The sequence below is a fragment of the Sinocyclocheilus grahami genome, unplaced genomic scaffold (genome assembly GCF_001515645.1).
Source record: "Sinocyclocheilus grahami isolate Dianchi unplaced genomic scaffold, SAMN03320097.WGS_v1.1 scaffold17.1, whole genome shotgun sequence".
Lineage (NCBI taxonomy): Eukaryota > Metazoa > Chordata > Actinopteri > Cypriniformes > Cyprinidae > Sinocyclocheilus > Sinocyclocheilus grahami.
In genome coordinates, this window is record NW_015505196.1 from 4291791 (window position 1) to 4312040 (window position 20250).

General features: G+C 36.7%; 2 protein-coding genes across 7 annotated transcripts in view; one reads left to right on the top strand and one right to left on the bottom strand.

Moving 5' to 3' along the window:
• Window positions 1–6198, top strand: LOC107551533 (beta-crystallin A3-like). Of its 2 annotated transcripts, XM_016233153.1 has the most exons (6): window positions 1–168; window positions 1137–1213; window positions 2013–2131; window positions 3254–3395; window positions 3944–4086; window positions 5542–6198. In XM_016233153.1, exons 2-6 carry the CDS (start codon window positions 1145–1147, stop codon window positions 5687–5689), a joined length of 621 nt encoding a protein of 206 aa, XP_016088639.1. In that variant the 5' UTR covers window positions 1–168; window positions 1137–1144; the 3' UTR covers window positions 5690–6198. The 2 variants fall into 2 exon arrangements, with proteins under 2 accessions (XP_016088639.1, XP_016088648.1); XM_016233162.1 differs by lacking the exons at window positions 1–168; window positions 1137–1213; window positions 2013–2131 and adding an exon at window positions 2731–2894.
• A 1488-nt stretch (window positions 6199–7686) lies between these two features.
• Window positions 7687–20250, bottom strand: part of unc93b1 (unc-93 homolog B1, TLR signaling regulator) — a 14969-nt gene continuing 2405 nt past the window's right edge. The window contains exons 1-14 of one of the 5 annotated variants that reach the window (XM_016233198.1): window positions 19848–20102; window positions 19382–19549; window positions 18279–18420; window positions 17685–17838; window positions 17236–17397; window positions 15796–15925; window positions 15479–15572; window positions 12318–12442; window positions 11066–11248; window positions 10511–10784; window positions 10302–10420; window positions 8741–8863; window positions 8184–8453; window positions 7687–8057 (exon numbers count right to left, since the gene is read on the bottom strand). In XM_016233198.1, the coding sequence (XP_016088684.1) occupies window positions 8202–8453; window positions 8741–8863; window positions 10302–10420; window positions 10511–10784; window positions 11066–11248; window positions 12318–12442; window positions 15479–15572; window positions 15796–15925; window positions 17236–17397; window positions 17685–17838; window positions 18279–18420; window positions 19382–19501 (1878 nt within the window). In that variant the 5' untranslated portion in view covers window positions 19502–19549; window positions 19848–20102 and the 3' untranslated portion in view covers window positions 7687–8057; window positions 8184–8201. Of the gene's footprint in view, window positions 8454–8740; window positions 8864–8979; window positions 9528–10301; window positions 10421–10510; window positions 10785–11065; window positions 11249–12317; window positions 12443–15478; window positions 15573–15795; window positions 15926–17235; window positions 17398–17684; window positions 17839–18278; window positions 18421–19381; window positions 19550–19847; window positions 20117–20166; window positions 20185–20250 lie in introns of those variants that run through there. The other 4 variants (XM_016233192.1, XM_016233177.1, XM_016233185.1 and 1 more) reach the window with 4 other exon arrangements.

Consider the following 20250-nt stretch of genomic DNA (forward strand, 5'->3'; position numbering starts at 1 on the left):
CCAAACACACACACACACACCCTCACAGATCCTTCCATTAATTTCAGCGTCGCGACGCGCACCCAGCTTTGATGGTTGCTATAAAATAGAAGCGTCAAATAATCATAAAACTCCTCTCCAAACGGGACTGACGAGCAACACTGTAAAGTAGGACAGGTGGAAATTCAGGTAAGATAAAGTTAGAGTAATATATGGATTTATTGAAATGTAGCCTACCTATAAAGTCAAAATAAATAAACAAGAACTCCAATTAATTTATATGAGCTTTTAGGTGCCAAAATTAAATTGCACTTTGTCACCTTGACTTTTGTGTTTGGGATATTGCCTGGAATAACAGGAACTTCTTTGCAGTGTAGCCTGTATGCTTCCGCTGACAATCAGCCAAGCAACGAACGCAGAAAACGATATATATTTTTTTGTTTACATATTTTTATATGCAGTATGTTAAAGTAATTTTAATCTGCAAATCCACTTTCTATGGACGAGTTGGCTAAAATGCTGCATGTAACATCTTTTCGCTCATATAACTCAAATTTGTGTCTCTCACTGGTTCTTCTTCTAAATATGGTATTTTTCTTTCTAGTGAGCCTCTAGCAATGTATTGCCAAATGTATACTGCAAAGGTGGCACAAAAGTGCTTCTCAAGTGGTTTTTGAAAAATTACCATCTTAAAAGCGATACTGAAGGCCACAAAGAACATTTTTACTACTGTTGTTTTGAGATGCAATATGTTGATAATCAGCTATTCTAACTTTTTTAGCATTTGTATGAAAAAGAGAGCTGATACAAGGGACATGAAAGTAGCACTGGTTTGTTATCAGAATCAAGTATTCGGCAGAGCTGTAATTATCCATGTAAAATTATCATGTATTATAAATATTATTATAATATATATATATATATATATATATATATATATATATATATATATATATATATATATATATATATATATATATATATACACTTTTATTTTTGATCTAATAGCCTTTTGACAGCAATTTCATTAGCACTCCTTAGGATTTCCCAAAATGCCCAAATGTACGTCAAACAATGTTTGTATAAAACGTAACTGTACATCTCCCAAAATTTGTAAAATACTTTTAAAGAAGTTTTCGGTCTTCGCTCTTGTGCAGGAAAGAAGATGAACAGAGTTACTAAGATCCAAACAACCCCATCAGCGTCTGGGATAGACATGGCTCCTTGCTTTAAGGTAAAAACCTCACCACTCTTTCTCTCTAGTGAGAAGAACAATGAAACAGTGAGAAACAAGCTATTGATTCTTTGTCTGAGAGTGAGAAACAAGGTGCCAAACTATCAATATTTTAACAAAGGCTTCCTCTGCTTAGGTATTGATTTTGAGACTTTAAAGATGAATGCTCTGTGGACCAAGATGTGCAGAAATATGAGACGAATTCTGTATTATTTAAAGGGATAGTTCACTGCAAAATGAACATCATCAAGTTGTTCCAAGCCTATATTAATTTCTCTCTTCTCTGGAAAAGAAAGATGTTTTGAAGAATGTGGGTAACCAAACAGTTTCTGCTCCCCATTGACTTCCATAGTATTTTTATTTATTTTTTTTAATTCTATGGAAGTCAGCGGGGACCAGCAACTGTTTGGTTATGCACATTCTTCAACACATCTTCCTTTGTGTTCAGGAGGGGGGAAAAACATTCATTCATGGTTTGGAACAACTTGAGGGTGAGTAAGGCCCAATCCCAATTCTATTTTATACCCCTCCGCCTACCTCTTCCCCTTGTCCCTTGAAACAGAGTGTCAAGGGGTAGGGGTGAAAATAATATATAGGGGTGAAATAAAGGGGAAGGGCTAAGGGGTAGAATTGGGATTGGGCCTAAATGATAACAGAATTTTCATTTTTGGGTGAACTATACCTTTAAAACAGATAGAGGACATAATGAAAGGACAGGAGGCCAGTGGTTGTGTGTGTGTAGGAGAGATACATTTCTCCAAATGAGAAAATGGAGCTGTGGCATATGTGTGTTTGTCAGGTGACCGTGTTCGAGCAGGAGCATTTCCAAGGCAAATGTCAGGAGCTCACCTCAGAGTGCAGCAACATCCAGGAGCGTGGGTTTGACAACATCCGCTCTATCCGTGTGGAGAGCGGCGCGTGAGTCGCCCACTCTGTGTTAATGATTGCAAAATCTTGACAGTTAGTAAGGAAATTACAGTTTTAATAGTTCACTGCAAAATGAACATCATCAAGTTGTTCCAAGCCTATATTAATTTCTCTCTTCTCTGGAAAAGAAAGATGTTTTGAAGAATGTGGGTAACCAAACAGTTTCTGCTCCCCATTGACTTCCATAGTATTTTTATTTATTTTTTTTAATTCTATGGAAGTCAGCGGGGACCAGCAACTGTTTGGTTATGCACATTCTTCAACACATCTTCCTTTGTGTTCAGGAGGGGGGAAAAACATTCATTCATGGTTTGGAACAACTTGAGGGTGAGTAAGGCCCAATCCCAATTCTATTTTATACCCCTCCGCCTACCTCTTCCCCTTGTCCCTTGAAACAGAGTGTCAAGGGGTAGGGGTGAAAATAATATATAGGGGTGAAATAAAGGGGAAGGGCTAAGGGGTAGAATTGGGATTGGGCCTAAATGATAACAGAATTTTCATTTTTGGGTGAACTATACCTTTAAAACAGATAGAGGACATAATGAAAGGACAGGAGGCCAGTGGTTGTGTGTGTGTAGGAGAGATACATTTCTCCAAATGAGAAAATGGAGCTGTGGCATATGTGTGTTTGTCAGGTGACCGTGTTCGAGCAGGAGCATTTCCAAGGCAAATGTCAGGAGCTCACCTCAGAGTGCAGCAACATCCAGGAGCGTGGGTTTGACAACATCCGCTCTATCCGTGTGGAGAGCGGCGCGTGAGTCGCCCACTCTGTGTTAATGATTGCAAAATCTTGACAGTTAGTAAGGAAATTACAGTTTTAGCTGTTTTTGAAAGCTTTTGGGTGTTTCATGAGATGTTTTAAAATGCGTGTTGGGAAGTGTGCTTTCTAATGAATTATAAATATGATTGAGATGCTTCAAGATTACTTGAGAATTGGTTTTGTCTTGCTTCCTGAAGGTTACCCAGGAAGAAAAACAAATCCAGAAAAATATTTAAGAGCACAGTGCTTATTATAATACCTAAATGTGTATTTTTTTTTTTATGAAAACAAAACATCATAAATACATCAAAACCTATTGCAAGTATAAATGTTTAATTCTTAGTTCTCTGCAGCTGGGTAGGATACGAGCACCATGACTTCCAGGGACAGCAGTTTGTCCTGGAAAAAGGAGAATATCCTCATTGGGATGCCTACAGCGGCAGTCTGGGCTACCATGTGGAGAGGATGATGTCACTGCGCCCCATCTGCAGTGCTGTGAGTGTGTGAGCACATGCCGATGCTTTGAAAGTTTTTTATTCTCAAACTTTTCCAAGCAGTTGGACTGATTTGACCTGACAATAAAACAAGATGAGAAAATCTCTTACAATAAAGGACAGAGCTTAGCCATATCTTGGCTAAGCAACTACACTTAAAAATAAAGGCTTTATTGGCATTAATGGTTCCATGAAGATCCTTTAACATCCATGCAAACTTTCCACTGCACAAAAGGTTATTTAAAGTTGGAAAAGGTGCTTCAGATTATTATAATGTTATTCACACTGAAAAAACGGTTCTTTTAAGAGCCGTTCACTGAAAGGTTCTTTGGGGAACCAAAAATCTATGGCTCTCTGTGAAAACCCCCTTTGGAAACCTTTACTTTTTTAGTGTAGCAACAGGCAAGATTGATGGTAATCATGATGTTTTTTTTTTGGTGTTTTGCTTGAATTAATTCAAGCAAACAGCGTCTCTAAATCCATGCATTTTTTTCTCTTCAAAAGTTGTTTTTTCTCCATCTCCATCCTCCAAACTCTCTCAATTTGTAGGACCACCAGAGCAGTCGCATGGCCATCTATGAGAAGGAGAACTTCCTGGGGCGCAACGTAGAGCTGTGTGACGATTACCCATCTTTGCAGGCCATGGGTTGGTGCGACAAGCAAGTGGGCTCCATGCATGTGCAGTGTGGCGCGTGAGTAACGCTTGACAAAACACCAGTAGTGCCAAACTACTGTACTCCAGAACTACACATTTCTCATGCTCAACACCTGTGCTGACAAAACACATACACACAACACAGATGAGACCAGCGTCATTGGCTCATAGTATCCAGTCCTTGTATTTGTGAAGTGTTAATGATTTTGCTTTCACAATACAGTCAAGTGTAACATACCATCAGATGAAACATCTTTCTTTGACTGCACATCCCTCACTTGGTGCATCAGACACACTCACATAACAGCAATACTGTACCTGTGTACCTGCCACATCTGTTATGTAATGACGTTAATATCAACATTTCAGGGCATGTCATCACAAATACTGATAATTTAACACAGTGATAATTTACCATACATGGAAGAAGGACTTGCAGTTTTCATGTGTTAGGTGATAACACAGGAGAAAAACATCCCATAATCCAATGGGGCATAGGCAAGCAAAACTCTAATTATGATTATTTTAAAGGTCCCATGGCATGAAAATTTCACTTTATGAGGTTTTTTAACATTAATATGAGTTCCCCTAGCCTGCCTACGGTCCCCCAGTGGCTAGAAATGGCGATAGGTGTAAACCGAGCCCTGGGTATCCTGCTTCGCCTTTGAGAAAATGAAAGCTCAGATGGCCCAATCTGGAATCTTCCCTTTATGTCGTCATACGGGGAAAGGTTACCTCCCCTTTCTCTGCTTTGCCCGCCCAGAGAATTTGGCCCGCCCATGAGAAAATGAGCTGCTACCGTGCGAGGCGAGTGCAATATTTTTTTTTCCTTGAGAGACATCATGGCTTGCAAACCAGCGAAGCATGGCAGTTGCCCCGCCTCTATCCTCCTCATTAGCATTTAAAGCTACAGACACAGAAATGGCACATCCTAAGGAAAGCTCATTGTGGGACTGGCTCGTAGTGGCTGAAATTCTGCACCAAGGCTGAATTTCGGGAAAGAGACTTCGGATACAGTACTAGGGACCACTTAGGCCTATATAAAAGCATCCAAAAAGCAGCATGTCATGGGACCTTTAAGTATTCCATTCTCACATTTTAAGGGCCAATTCTCACTATTAACTAAGACTTTTCCCTCAATAAACTCCTAATTTGCTGCTTATTAATATTAGTAAGGTAGTTGTTAAGTTTAGGTATTGAGTAGGATTAAGGGATGTAGAATATGGTCATGCAAAATATGTGCTTTATAAGTACTTATAAATAGTCAATATGCATGCTAATAAGCAACTAGTTAATAGTGAGAATTGGTCCCTAAACTAAGGTGTTACCTACATTTCTAATGTACATTAGATCAATCCAGCCAAATTTGTTAATTTAAGATTCTCACTTTCTATTAAAACACTTTTTTTTTAATTCCCTTCCACACAGCTTGGCATTGTATTCAGTCCTCACATCTCCTCCTAATTTCCTGTCATGGTCTGTTTCCCTGCAGCTTTGTGTGTTACGAGTACCCTGGCTATCGAGGACAGCAGTATGTTATGGAGTGTGACAGGCACAGCGGAGACTACCAGCACTGCAGGGACTGGGGCTCCCACTGCCAGACCCCTCAGATCCAGTCCATCCGCAGAATCCAGCAGTAACGCCTGAGGGCGCATGGAAGGAAACGGAAAACATGCAGAGTTTGGAAGCAGGGTAGTCACACCAGTCATTCTAGCAGCAGTCACTTTATGAGGTGCAGTGTGGCAAATTGTAAGACCTTCACTGGCTGCACGTAGTTTCCACTTGCGGTGCTCTAGTGCTACACCAAAAAAATTAAAGTAAACAAAAACCCAAGCATACACAGATACACATCAATGCCCGTTCAACAAAAATCACCAGCTCACATTCATCCCCACATGTGATCCAAGGTAAAGTAGTAGCATATAAAAACAATATTCATATGAAACTAATATTCTATACAACAGAAGCACAGTGGGAGACACCGGAGAGTAAAAATGTGTCAATCATGGCAAGATGTGTATCTGTATATGCAACCATGTCACGTCTCTGTGACGTTTGAGTGCCATATGGGGACAGATGGGAGTGTGTGTTAGACCATTCGGAGGAGAGGAGGACAACGGTTGACTAATAAAAACATACTCACCTCAAACTAGAATCTTTGTCTTTTTGCCTGTTCGCAAAAAGATTGTAATGTAAAGATTGTATTATATCTAGTAAATGTTTTATGACAGCAGCAAGGCACTAATACACAATAAGGTCTTAATGCTGGGGACTAGGGAAAATATTAAAAAATATATTATTTTTAAATTCCCCCCCTTTATTTTGGGGGGGGGGGGAATCCTGATTGACCACCATTCAGAGCAAATCATACAGTATCGTCAATGCATACTCAATTATTTATTTTTGTCTGAAATCCAAGCTCAAATGCGGCAGTTCACAGAGAATGCATTATTACATCCCACTGTTTATGTAAACACGATGTGCTACATTTTTTGGCTGTTGCATTACACTCGAGTCTTACATCTTTTGCAGCATATTGCCTGACTAAAGCAACTTTTTGTTTGTCAATGTGACCAACTTAAACCAGTTACAAAATCTGCTTAGGGAAATCTTTCGCCCTCACAAGAAATTTCCAATCGCAAGGATTCCTATTGAAATAACTTGATATTCACCTACGAGAAAATTCGCCTGAACAGTGATAAACTAAATAAAATAAAACACAGCTCAAGTTAAATATTTCCATTCCACTGCCCTGCCTCTCACATTTTCAAATGCAAAAATGCGTTGTTGAACTTATTTTAACTTGAGTACTGCATTTTTAGAATGCTGTGTCATGCACTTAAAGTCCATCTAGGGCATGTTTACATAAAAAATCAAAATCCTGATTGACCACCATTCAGAGCAAATCATACTGTATCGTCAATGCATGCTCAATTATTTATTTTTGTCTGAAATCCAAGCTCAAATGCGGCAGTTCACAGAGAATGCATTATTACATCCCACTGTTTATGTAAACACGATGTGCTACATTTTTTGGCTGTTGCATTACGCTCGAGTCTTACATCTTTTGCAGCATCTTGCCCGACTAAAGCAACTTTTTGTTTGTCAATGTGACCAACTTAAACCAGTTACAAAATCTGCTTAGGGAAATCTTTCGCCCTCACAAGAAATTTCCAATCGCAAGGATTCCTATTGAAATAACTTGATATTCACCTACGAGAAAATTCGCCTGAACAGTGATAAACTAAATAAAATAAAACACAGCTCAAGTTAAATATTTCCATTCCACTGCCCTGCCTCTCACATTTTCAAATGCAAAAATGCGTTGTTGAACTTATTTTAACTTGAGTACTGCATTTTTAGAATGCTGTGTCATGCACTTAAAGTCCATCTAGGGCATGTTTACATAAAAAATCATGGAAAAATTAATGGTAAAATACCAAAAATTTATTCAGTGTGAATGGCCCCTAAGAAGAATATAACTGCATATAATCCCTTATCAAATGCAGATGAAAGAGAAACACTGCAAACTCTAAATAAAAAAAAAATCTTGCAGTATTATGGTGTTCATATTAAAGCACATCATACTATGGTTTAAAACATTCCAAAATAGGCAAGAGCACCATTTTAAATCATATATCTCTATTTTATGTTTATTACAAATTTACAACTGGTTTTATAACATATAAGAAAATGAAATGTAACACTTTTTTTTTTTTTTTAAATGGAGAGAACTTTGGTTCTTCAGTTACAATGAGGAAAACAGATATGAATTGCATAAAGAATCACAGCGCACAGGAAATAATTAGAATGAAATACACAACTCGAGTACATCACCTTGACCAAGTTCGAAATGGAGAATATCCATTTCTATGGCAACAAACCACCTAACCTTACAAAGTACCTGCAGTTTCCTCTTTTCACTTCCCATTTCAATGAAATGTTTGGTTCACTTCTACTACTTTCCGACCTTCATTTTTCCCCATCGGTGGCCTACACTTTTTCTTTCTAAAGAAAAAAAGCATTATTTAATATAAAAGTGAGTAAACGTTTCCCATACCATCGCTTCTCTTTCAATCTGGCTATTCAGTATTTTACAACTTCCTCTCATCTCTTTCCAATCCCCAATTGTACCTTTTCACCTCTCCTTTTCTAGTCCCTCGTGTGTTGGACATAGTCCTCCCTCTCTCCTGCCTGTTCATAGGCAGTGTTGTCGTGTTTCTTCCTGCGGTCCCTAACCCCGCCCCTCTCCGGTCCCGGTGAACCCTGGGAATCATTGTCTGTATTTCTGTCCTCCTCAACCAACCTTCTCTCATCCTCATCTTTCCCATCAGCATCAGCATCACTCAAGTCTGTGTCGGATTCATCTGAATTTTCTTCCTCGAGGTATCGGTAACCTTTAACCTTTGAGGAACAGGATAGTAATGTAAGACATTAGCAATGAGAGTTATATGGAAGTATAATAATCCAAATTGAGGATGAGTCAAAATTATTGTCTGTGGTAATCGACAGATTCTGTCAATAAAGTTGTTTTGAACCTGGAAACTTCATTTTTTAAATGTATTTTACAGAATAAATTCATTCTACTTCTAACGCTAACAGAAGGCACTGGAGAGGATTTTATTTCTTTTATAAAATCACTTTAAAGCCTCCAGGAACTCACTGCAGTGACACATTAATAGCTGAATTACCTTGTGTCGTGGACGGGGAATCCGCGGCAACCTGAATGGAATTTTCTTCGCCAGGCGACGCTCCATCTGCACGTAGCAGAAACTCGCCACTATGAGAGCTAACAATAGGAGTCCAAGCTTGGCCTTAAAAAGAGACCAGAGACAATGTTCAACAATGTGAATACAATGAATACATTTCCACATATTTAATAGATTTTCATGAACAAAATCCAGTCACTTCAACAGGAATCTGTGCTGTCGGGAGTTTCGCACGAGTGTGAAAAAGCCCCCAGTGCAGAATTCGCAATGTTCATGTTAGTCACGCAAATGAAAGCTGCTTGGTTTGAAGTAACCTCTGTGTGAACTGTGCTTCATGCATCAAAAGTTTGCTGAAATATTGCTAATGTGGCTGCACCTTTAGACAGAACTCTAGACTCCGACTAAACTCACCACCAAAGAGCAACAAAAAGCATTTGACAACAGTTTAATGTGTTTGATTAGATCTCAGTGTTTTCTGTACTCAATAACAATGTGATGTCCAATTCACAAACTAAAAACCCTTATTCATCAGTTTTTTAAACAAGTTAAAGTGCGGTCACATTAGCGAAATTTTGTGGACAAAAATAGTCCATTGTCAATTGTCAGTTATAGTGTAGTGATATATAAAAAGCACAACTCACATAGAGGTCAATTTCGAACCAAACAACTGTCTTTTGGCCAATGTCGCAAATTTGCATGACCAACTGAACCCGATGTGAAATCTGCAGGGGGAAATCGTTCATCCTCATGTGGGTTCCTGGTAAAATTTCTAAAAATATTTAAACAGGAATAAATTAGTCAAAAAAGATACACAAAACAGATTCAAAATCGCTTGATTAAATCATTCATTGATTCAAGTTGTTACTGAGCTCACAACTGACTCCCTTACTAAACTGCTACATACAGTATATCCAATCTGAAATTAACCGAGGACCCTTACATTGCTGTATTTACTTAATCATTCAAGTGTGACAATGTCTAATTAAAGGTTCATATTCAAAACATAGTTTTTACTATATGATCAATTTATAATAGGACTCAAAAAATACATTGAAATTTGCTATTAAATATTAATGCTTATGGTTTCTGAGATTTAAAGGGATAGTTCACCCACAAATGAAAACTACCCCATGATTTATTCATCCTCAAGCCATCCTAAATGTTTATGACTTTTTCCTACTTTTTATATTTAAAAAAATGTCCTGGCTCTTCCAAGCTTTATAATGGAGCTTTCACTACGCCTACGTCATCAGCTGGAATGCCACCAATCTCTCGTGAACACACAGAAAGTTTTAAATATGGATATTATTTTTACACAAATGCATCGATTCACTTCAGAAAGCATTTATTATCCATGTGGAGTACTTTTTATGATGGATTTATGCACTTTATTTTGCTTCAGGCGACATGTTGGAACCATAATTGACATAACTGAACATTTAGTAAATTATAAAGCAAATTATGTTTTGCCTGGTGTCCTGTTACAGTAAATGCAAAGTATGCAGTGATTGCAGTCAAAACCTACAAAAAATAAAGGCTTTACCCGCATAGGCAGTGCAGACCAAAGATAGACGATGAAGATTGCAATGGCCTGCCACCAGTGATAGATGGTATAAACAAAGTCTAGTCGCTCCTTGTCTTCATACAGCATCCCAAGAAGAGCTACACACAACGACGTTATGTCATATCGTTGATGTTACTGCAGTCTTGAAATGGGTGTAAGCTTAATGTGGAAATGCCACTTGTACTCACTGCTCAGTCCAGTCTTGTTGAGCGCAGTGCCCAGACCCCAGAGGGCAATGAGCACCAACAGATACGGAAGATAGCTAGGCTCTCGTGGTTGGGGCGACCAGCACATAAGGGCTATAATTAGCACAAAGTGCATGAAGGCACCCACCAGAAGAATAATCGGCCTGGGCAAGCGCAGCAGCATCAGGGACAGGCCCGAACAGATGGAGGATGACAAACCATACACCATAACTAACAACCACAGCTTCTCCATCCCTACTGCACACACTCCATATGACTGAGAAAGACAGGCATAAAAAAAGAGAAAATCTGTTTAGGTAATGAGTGATTGCATGCTGTTCCTTTAATAGCTTAATTAACCTAAATAGCAGGCAAATTGGTTTACTTGCAGTGTCTTCGTAGGTGCTTAATATTGTAAAACGGCAACCGAAAACTTTTTAGTCTTGTTAAGGTAAAAAATACTCAGTGCTGAAATCTGACACTGACTTTTGGTATTCAAATTTTACCTGTGTATTTCAGCTACACAGTTTTGTAATTCGTAACACAATTTTTTCTCACCAGTATGATTCCCTGAACGGCGAAGAGCACTTCAAAGCCAGAGTAGATGAAGAACGGACAGAGAAGACGGAGACGGTAGTCGCGTAAGTGCTTGAAGGGCAGCTGGAAGATGTTCCCCCAGCCGATGCTGCGGAGGTCAATCTCTTCAGTGGGCCGATATGCAGCTCCACATAACACCAGGAACTGTTAGGGAACATTGGCAGCACATTGGCAACATTAAAAGGGGTAGTTCACTCCAAAATGAAAATTCTTGTTTAAAGTGCAACATGAAAGGTGAAGTTTGATGAATTATGAGCAGTTCATACCACTCGTGCACTACATGATTAAAACATGATAATGTTGTGTGAGGAACAGTCCAAAATATATGTTGCTGGTATCAAACCAGAGCGCAAGATCCTTTTTTTTTTAATGACGTACAACATTATTTATTTAAAACATAATTTACTTTTTATGCAGTATGGGGATTATTAAATATTTCAATAGTCAGCAATTACTGAACACCGAACCAAATTTTCTGTTTTTGGTTTGTTACATTTTTATATTAAAACATTATTGTACATATCTACACAAAAAAACTTTAATACCAACTTGAAAACTTAAAGAGAATGTTAAAAAAAAAAAAAAAAAAAGGACATCAAACCTGATGTGATTCAGTTGAACAATGATCAAATTTCGATTTGTTTATCCCATAAATACATGGAAGATGCATTGTATGGACCACTCTATGGTAATTTTATGGCACTTGTTGTCATTTTGGAGCTTGACAGTCATTAAGTCATTCACTTATATGGAAATTACTATTCAAAAAGAAAAAGACACTCATTATTTTAATGTGTCTTTGTTACCATGTAATTACACAAATATGTACTGAGTAATATCAATTAACAACATGTACATTCTATACTAATTGCTTGTAATTATGCATAATTTACTGTTATTTCTATAGTAAATACATGTAATGTGTACCAAGGACACATTAAAAAAGTGCTAACAGAAAGTCTAATGGATTCAGAATAGCACAAGGCTATATAAAATAATTTTAATTTCTGAGTGAAATATTCCTTTTTAAATTATCACTTGATTTACTAAAAACAAAATAACAATCCTACTTTGGTTCAGTATGAAATATCTATGTGAAAGGACTATCAAGGTCAAATTGCTGTTGACTACAGACTAATATAATCCTATTTTTTTATTTAAGATGATGTGGAGGATAGAGACGTCATAGTGATGATGATGATGACAGTCTTACGATAAGCATGGCGAGGAAGGCTGCCCCCATGAGCACACTCTCCACCTCGATAAGCAGCAGAGAGCGAGGCAAGCTGAGCAAAACTGTCTTATTTAAATTCTCTATCACCCCTTTCCCGGAGGCTCCTGAGAGAGAGAGAAGATAAGATGAGACCAGAGAAAAGAATGCATCGTACAAGACTGCAAGACAATTTTAGATTACATTTTAGGTCTGGATGAATACATTTTTTAAAGACTTAAGACTTCAAACTGCTTCTTTCTCTATACAGTGTTTTTCACTACACAATATAGCAAGTGGGTGACTTTCTATGTTAAGCAGTGCTGCAGGTAATTTGGCTATTTTGCAATTTCAAATACTGGTTTAAAAAAACCTCTTATCGTCATCTCTGCTGAGAGCTAGGAAGAGCCAGACACAGCAGAGCCCTGAAGAGCAGATGTGCTGACGCCCTGGTTTGCAGGAAGTCAGAAGTGTGAAGTTTCTAATTGCCAAACGACTGATTTTTTCTTAACTGTAAATATTCTTGACACATTTAATTTTATTTCGCAAGCTATCTTCTCATTATTAACACATGAAACTACCATGCCTTCGAGATGATTTTGATCCTATTTTTTAACTATTTTCTTTGGTGTTAAATAGAGTTGATTAAGGGTAAATTTCTTTTCGTGTAATTAAATATTTGGACACTACTAAGGCCATACGACATATACATAATATATTCATTTAAATTAATTAGAGAGAAAAAAAATAAGCCAAGTAGCATCTAGAAATATATTATTCTAGAGAACTAACTTCACTTTTCTGAATGAATTTTGCTATCAGTTTCTGCATTACTTATGAACATGATTCACTAACATTTGTCAACCACAGATGTGACCCTGGAGCACAAAACCAGTCTTAACCCTTTAACTGTCACCCGTCTCCTCTGTGGGATGCCTAAATTTACTTCACTATATTACAATTAAATCCTAATCTAATCATGACAAACTATATATCGTTGGAATGGTCTATGACTCCTAAATAGATATTTTACCACTGTATTATGTTAAAAATTATGTAGGAAAAGTAATAGATTAATTTATGACAAGAGTGAACCTCAAAAATCTACATCGTAACAGGAGTTCTGACCTTTGTCACAAAGTCTTCTTTGTTGCCTTTTTCTCTATCACACTTTAGAAATCATCAGAAATTATATATCAATTGAAAACTTTAAATCTCAACATTCATCCTTTGAAACCCATTTTAAAATCAAACATTGCATTACCATGAAAATGGTACATCAATATGTTACAAAATGTTTTCGTTCATGAATTATACAAATTTGAGTTTGGATCGTGCACTTTCATGTCTATGTTCAAAAATATGAGTGACAGTATAGGGGCATATTTGTAGCAATAGCCTACAATACATTGTATGGGTCAAAATTATTGATGTTTCTTTTATGACAAAAATCATCAGGATATTAAGTAAAGATCCTGTTCCATAAAAATATTTTGTATATTTCCTACCACAAATATACCAAAACTTAATTTTTGATTAGTAATATGCATTGCTAAGAACTTCATTTGGACAACTTTAAAGGCGATTTTCTCATTATTGTGATTTTTTTGTACCCTCAGATTCTAGATTTTCAAATAGTTGTATCTCGGCCAGATATTGTCCTATCCTAACAAACCATACATCAATGGAAAGCTTATTTATTATATATTATTATGTATGAATCTCAATTTCCAAAAATGGACCTTTATAACTGGTTTTGTTGTCCAGTGTCACAAATATGTTTAGTCTTAGTTATGAACCGCACATATAGTGTTTTATAAAACTGAAAAAAAAAAAATATATATATATATATTAGAAAAAGGTTTTCAAATGCCAAACATTCAAAAGTTTGGGGTCGGTACATTTTTTTCAAAGAAATTATTACATTTATTCCGCAAGGATGCATTAAATTAATTAATTAATTAACTCAAATAAATGCCGTTCTTTTAAACAATCCTGGAAAAATGGTTTCCATAAAAATAGTAAGCAGCATCAAATCAGCATGTTATAATGATTTCTGAAGGATCATGTGACACTGAAGACTGGAGTAATGACAGCTGAAAATGCAGCTTTGCATCACAGGCATAAACTACACTTTAAAATATATTCAAATAGAAAAACGTACTGTTTTACTGTATTTTGATCAAATAAATGCAGCCTTGGTAAAAACAATGTTTTTTTTTACAAAGATCTTACTGACAAACATTTGAATGAATCTCATACTGATATTGCTCTTTTTTCTGCCGTTGTGTTACTCATTTTCCTAAAAAAATATATATATATATATATATTAGAAAAAGGTTTTCAAATGCCAAACATTCAAAAGTTTGGGGTCGGTACATTTTTTTCAAAGAAATTATTACATTTATTCCGCAAGGATGCATTAAATTAATTAATTAATTAACTCAAATAAATGCCGTTCTTTTAAACAATCCTGGAAAAATGGTTTCCATAAAAATAGTAAGCAGCATCAAATCAGCATGTTATAATGATTTCTGAAGGATCATGTGACACTGAAGACTGGAGTAATGACAGCTGAAAATGCAGCTTTGCATCACAGGCATAAACTACACTTTAAAATATATTCAAATAGAAAAACGTACTGTTTTACTGTATTTTGATCAAATAAATGCAGCCTTGGTAAAAACAATGTTTTTTTTTACAAAGATCTTACTGACAAACATTTGAATGAATCTCATACTGATATTGCTCTTTTTTCTGCCGTTGTGTTACTCATTTTCCTAGCAAGTCTGGTTGGTATTCAAGCAACAGCTGTTGAGGTGTTATATTGTTTTTCCACAGTGTCAGTTTTTGTTTTTATATCCTGTTGCTCCCTTATAAATATGTATACTTATGTATACCTTATGTTTAATGTGGTGGTTTTTATTTTTATAGGGGTTATAACCCACAAAAAGTGAATACCTTTTTAAAAGTCTCTCCAGTGAGCGCAGCAAGCACTTCAGTTTTGAAAGTCTGAAGTACTTCATACTCACAAGTCTTTTTTTGACTATTCTTAGTTCTACATTAAGCATCAAGCATCAAGATATGAGAACCAATTCAAATATCATACTGAGCAGCTGCTCGATCTGTGAACGACACGAGCCTTTAAAATGAGAGGATTTTACCACACTGTGTAACTTTGTAGAGAGTGTGTTTGTAATCATTCAGATAGTGATTGAGGAACAGCACCATGGGGAACTCGGCAAACACGAAACTCAGCTGCAGGAGAGAAGAGAGACAGAGTGAACGCTATAAATAGCTGCATATTAATGCACAAACCCACATATGCAGCCGGCATCTGACACATACACACACACACAACTGTGAATACAATTTAAACACTTCAGGGGAAACACAACTAATTAAAGGTTAACCATTACTGCAACTTACAGCATTTCACACATTTTAGTGCGAGTGCCTGAAACAGAGCATCTTAACTCACATGGAAAACGATGTAGAAGACGGACTGGAAAATGATGATGTAAGAATGGAAGGCTCCTTTGGGGGGCTTCTTCTGCTGCTGGATATGTTCGTCCTTATAGTTCACATACTCATAATACTGCTGGGCCATTCTGATAACCACACAAAACAAAGAGGTGGGAGTGGGTGTTGAGTAAGTTAACTGTTATTTGTATTTGTCAAGACTGAAAGACTCACTAACTGAGTGTATAAACAAACAGGTAATAATATGTAAATGCTGTGACAAGTCCAGGTTAGTCTAACACCCGTAGCAAGGGTTTTTAAAATAATAAATAAAAAGAAAACAAGTAGATAGAATAGAAAAAGAATAGCAAATGCTAGTGTTAGAAGGTCAGTTTTTTGTATTGAAAATATTACACAGCAAAGGATTGTTTTCATGTTATGGCCAGTAACTGCAAAATATATATTTAAAAAATCGTTAACATTGGCCAATAATCAATATAGTACTGATAAATTGTGCATCACAGCGGCATCTTCAGTTTTGCTTTTATTTTGCTATATTATGCTGAATAACTTTGTGGAAAATTGAGAAGTAGAATAAAATACGGTAAACTTCCAATAAAATAGCAATATGCTTAAAATGACTGACACATACACCATTGTTCAGAAATTCTGTACGTTCTTTAAATGTTTCTGAAAGAAGCCTCTTATTAAAAACACCAAATCTGTGAAATATTACTACAATTTAAAATCACTGGTTTCTATTTTAATATACTTTAAAATGTTATTATTTTCTTGTGATGGAAAACTGAATTGTCAGCATCATTACTCCAGTCTTTAAGTGACACATGATCCTTCAGAAATCCTTCTAATATGCGGATTTGGTGAAACATTACTTATTATTAACAATGACAAAAAGGATGTGCTGCTTAATATAAATATTTCAAGATTCTTTGATGAATATAAAGAATAGCATTTATTTATTATTAGTGCTGTCAAACGATTAATCGCATCCAAAATAAGTTTTTCTTTACATAATATATGTGTGTGTACTGTGTATATTTATTATGTATATATAAATACAAACACATGCATGTATATATTTAAGAAAAATATGTTATGTTTATATATTAAATATATAATATAAGATTATAAATGTATATACATGTAAATATTTTCAAAATATATACTGTATGTGTGTGTATTTATATATACATAATAAATATACACAGTACACACACATATATTAAGTAAACAAAAACTTTTATTTTGGATGCGATTAATCACGATTAATTGTTTGAAATCCTTTGTAACTTTATAAATGTCTTTACTGCTGCTTTTGATCAATTTAAAGCATACTTGCTCAATACAAGCATTCATTTCTTCCTCAAACTGACCTCAAACTTTCGAACAATATTGTACATCACTGATCCGTGCACCTTCAGCTTCTCAACACCCTCACCTGGTGATGTAGTTTCCCAGTGACGCCCAAAGAGGAACAATGACAATGCCAATGGCCACAGCTGACGGTACAAGAGTGTAGTATCGCTCCCAGTAATTGGTTGATACAAAGAGAGCATAGATGCCTGATGCCAGGAACATCATCCACTTAGTGCCAAGAAATCTGAGAAAGAAATTGAGAAAACCAATTAAATTGGAAAATAAAGGGTGTGGGATTACTGGACTGTAATTATCACCAGTCATTTTTAGTTTACACCACGGGTGTGAGAAGACCTTTGGTGCCAAAACTGCTCAAGCATTAAGTGGATGAACAGTAGAAGCACTGCTAATAACTGTGATGGCGGGTGACAAACATCCAAAGAACCAAACTAAATGAGCAAAACGGAAAAACGTAGGTTGCATGAGCATTATGAAACAAAAGAGAAATGCAAAGAAAGGCAAAAACTTAACCTAATGAGCACCGGCGTGTAGAGCAGGCCGACAATAGGTGTTACGTTGATGCCCATCAGCATTTTTTTGTCAATATCCTCCAGCCCTAAAGTGCCATACTTGACCTCTCTATACGTCTCATCGTAGTGCAGAATTAACTGCATCTGTAACAGACCTACAAAGAAACAGCTCATGATGAAACATGCACAACTCTCCAAAAACCTTCTTTTGTTTTTGTCTTGTGACAAGATGTCCCAGATTTGTCAACTGTTTCTCGATTTCACAGTCTCAGACCAAATGAGACATCTCTGTGTCTGTGTCTGTGTGTGTGTGTGTGTGTGTGTGTGCATGCCAGTGAACTTGCTAAAAATGGCCAGAAGAGTGAAGAGTCAGTGAAGTATGCCATCCACAAAGCATGTCATATTCATTTGCACTGCAGACAGTGCATAATGAAATCACACTGATACAACAGTGTGACATAAGTAGAGTCCTACTCAGTGTCGTATTTAGAGTAAGATCTTTTTATAAAGCAGCGTGCAGACTTTGAGGAGTATGAGGTCATCGCTGGACTGAATCATGTTATGTGCCTGTGGTGTGTGATGCGCAATGGCTGACCCATGTAAACGCTGTAGATGATCATTCCTCCGCAACTGGCCCCCACCACGTTCTTCACTACACCCAGCCTCTTTCGTCGGTAGTACTTGCGCTCCTCCTCCTCCTCATCGTAGTCAGGATGTGGGCCGAGAAACTCCTCCACCTGTCAGTGGAAGAAAGGTCCAAAAGTCTGAGACCACATTGAAAATTCGAGATTGTTTTTTTTCTTTTATACATGGGCATAAACAAAAGGGTTTAAAAAAATTAAACAAAGAAAAGTTATGAGGTAAAATGGAATATTTGAGATTCTGCAGTTTTTTAGCACATTCGTGACATTGATGTGAACTCCAATTTTCTTTTCCTAATCAACTTTTACTCAAGTTTTTATGCTGATAATATACAGTACTTTTAAAAGTCTAGAGGTAATAAAATTTTCCAAAATATATATATTTTTTGTATGCAGCAAGGACACATTAAATTGATCAAAGTGACATTTGTAACGTTACAAAAATAAATATCAAATAAATTAATTTTCTATTAATCAAAGAATCCTGAAAAAAAAAAACGCATCACAGTTTCCACAAAAATATTAAGCAGCACAATTTTTTTCAACATTGAGAATAATAAGAAATATTTCTTGATCAGAATGTCAGCATATTAGACTAATTACTGAAGTATCGTGTGACACTGAAGACTGGAGGAATGGCTGCTGAAAATTCAGCTTTGCCATCACAGGAATAAATTATGTTTTAAAATACATTAAATTAGAAAAAAAAGTTCGAGAGCGAGACAGAGAGAGAGAGCGCAAGAGAGAGAGAGAGAGAGGGGGTCACATCACAGTGGAGTCAGCTGGACTCTATTCCCCTTTCGGGCTCTATCTTTACATTTATTTTGAAAGATGAAGCTCGCGATTATGGTAAGGGGCGTTACATTTCCGACTTTTGTAGAAAACTAAGCGTTTGAAAGAGGCGGGGCAAAGAGGACCTACAGTAATGTACAGTATTTGAAAAATAATGTGTTTATTGAACATTAAAGCATGTCAACATATTCTGTTACACCAAATACACAAAATAATGATCTTTAAAAAAAGCATCATATGACCCCTTTAAGATTACTGATGCTACCTGTCCCTGTATGTTTCCCACAGGAGCGGGCAGCTGCACTTGATCCTGTCCATCAGCAGGGGGCGCTCCGTTCACCTCCGCCTCGCAGTACACGTTATCCTCAGTGATCACTGCTGCCATCTGCCGGCCGCGCTGCTCTCTCACCACCACAGTAAAGCAGGTAGATCACTGCCAAAGGTAAAAACGACCATTACAAACATAAAACAAAACAAAATAAACTATTTGAGTGACAGCAAGGAAGAGGGATAGAATAGAAAACTGTGGCGATTGTGAGCATATAATGTTAAATCAAATATTAAACCTGCTCCAAACAAGGTTTGTGGGAGGAAGGTCTGGTGTACAAAACGACACGATAACACAACGGCTTTTAAACGCATTTATAGATAATGCTGTATATGTAATGAAGCTTGACGATCACGCAGGGCGAAGTACACATAAGCATTAACTAAGAGCAAATATAACTCACCAAAGTGGAAACGATGAACGTCGCTATAGTGACAAAGGCTGCAAAGTCGTTTAAAAGATTAAAACCTAACGCTTAAGGAACTTATATCGAGCATCTAATGAAATTTTCGCCGCATAAAAAGTTGCCTGTAGGTTTTATTAAGAAGACTTTCAAGGAAATGAAAGTTTTCTCCCTAGTTCCCTATTTTCTTAAAGGGACAGTGCCTCAAAATGTGGGCTATTCACACACAAGGCAGTTGAAAGACGGCCCGTTTGCCTTCTCTTGCTCAATGTTTGTGAAAGGAACATAATGAAGAAAAATAACATTGCAGTCAACACACCGGAGTTAATGGCCACCGTCTTTTACACGTAATTGATTGCAGTCTCAATTTAACATACATTGAGAAAACTTGAAATAAGTGTCT

Coding starts and splice junctions, on each gene's coding strand:
- LOC107551533 (XM_016233153.1), top strand. CDS start 1,145: ATGAACAGAGTTACTAAGATCCAAACAACCCCATCAGCGTCTGGGATA. Junction 1,214..2,012: donor ACATGGCTCCTTGCTTTAAG/GTAAAAACCTCA, acceptor TGTGTTTGTCAG/GTGACCGTGTTCGAGCAGGA. Junction 2,132..3,253: donor ATCCGTGTGGAGAGCGGCGC/GTGAGTCGCCCA, acceptor AGTTCTCTGCAG/CTGGGTAGGATACGAGCACC.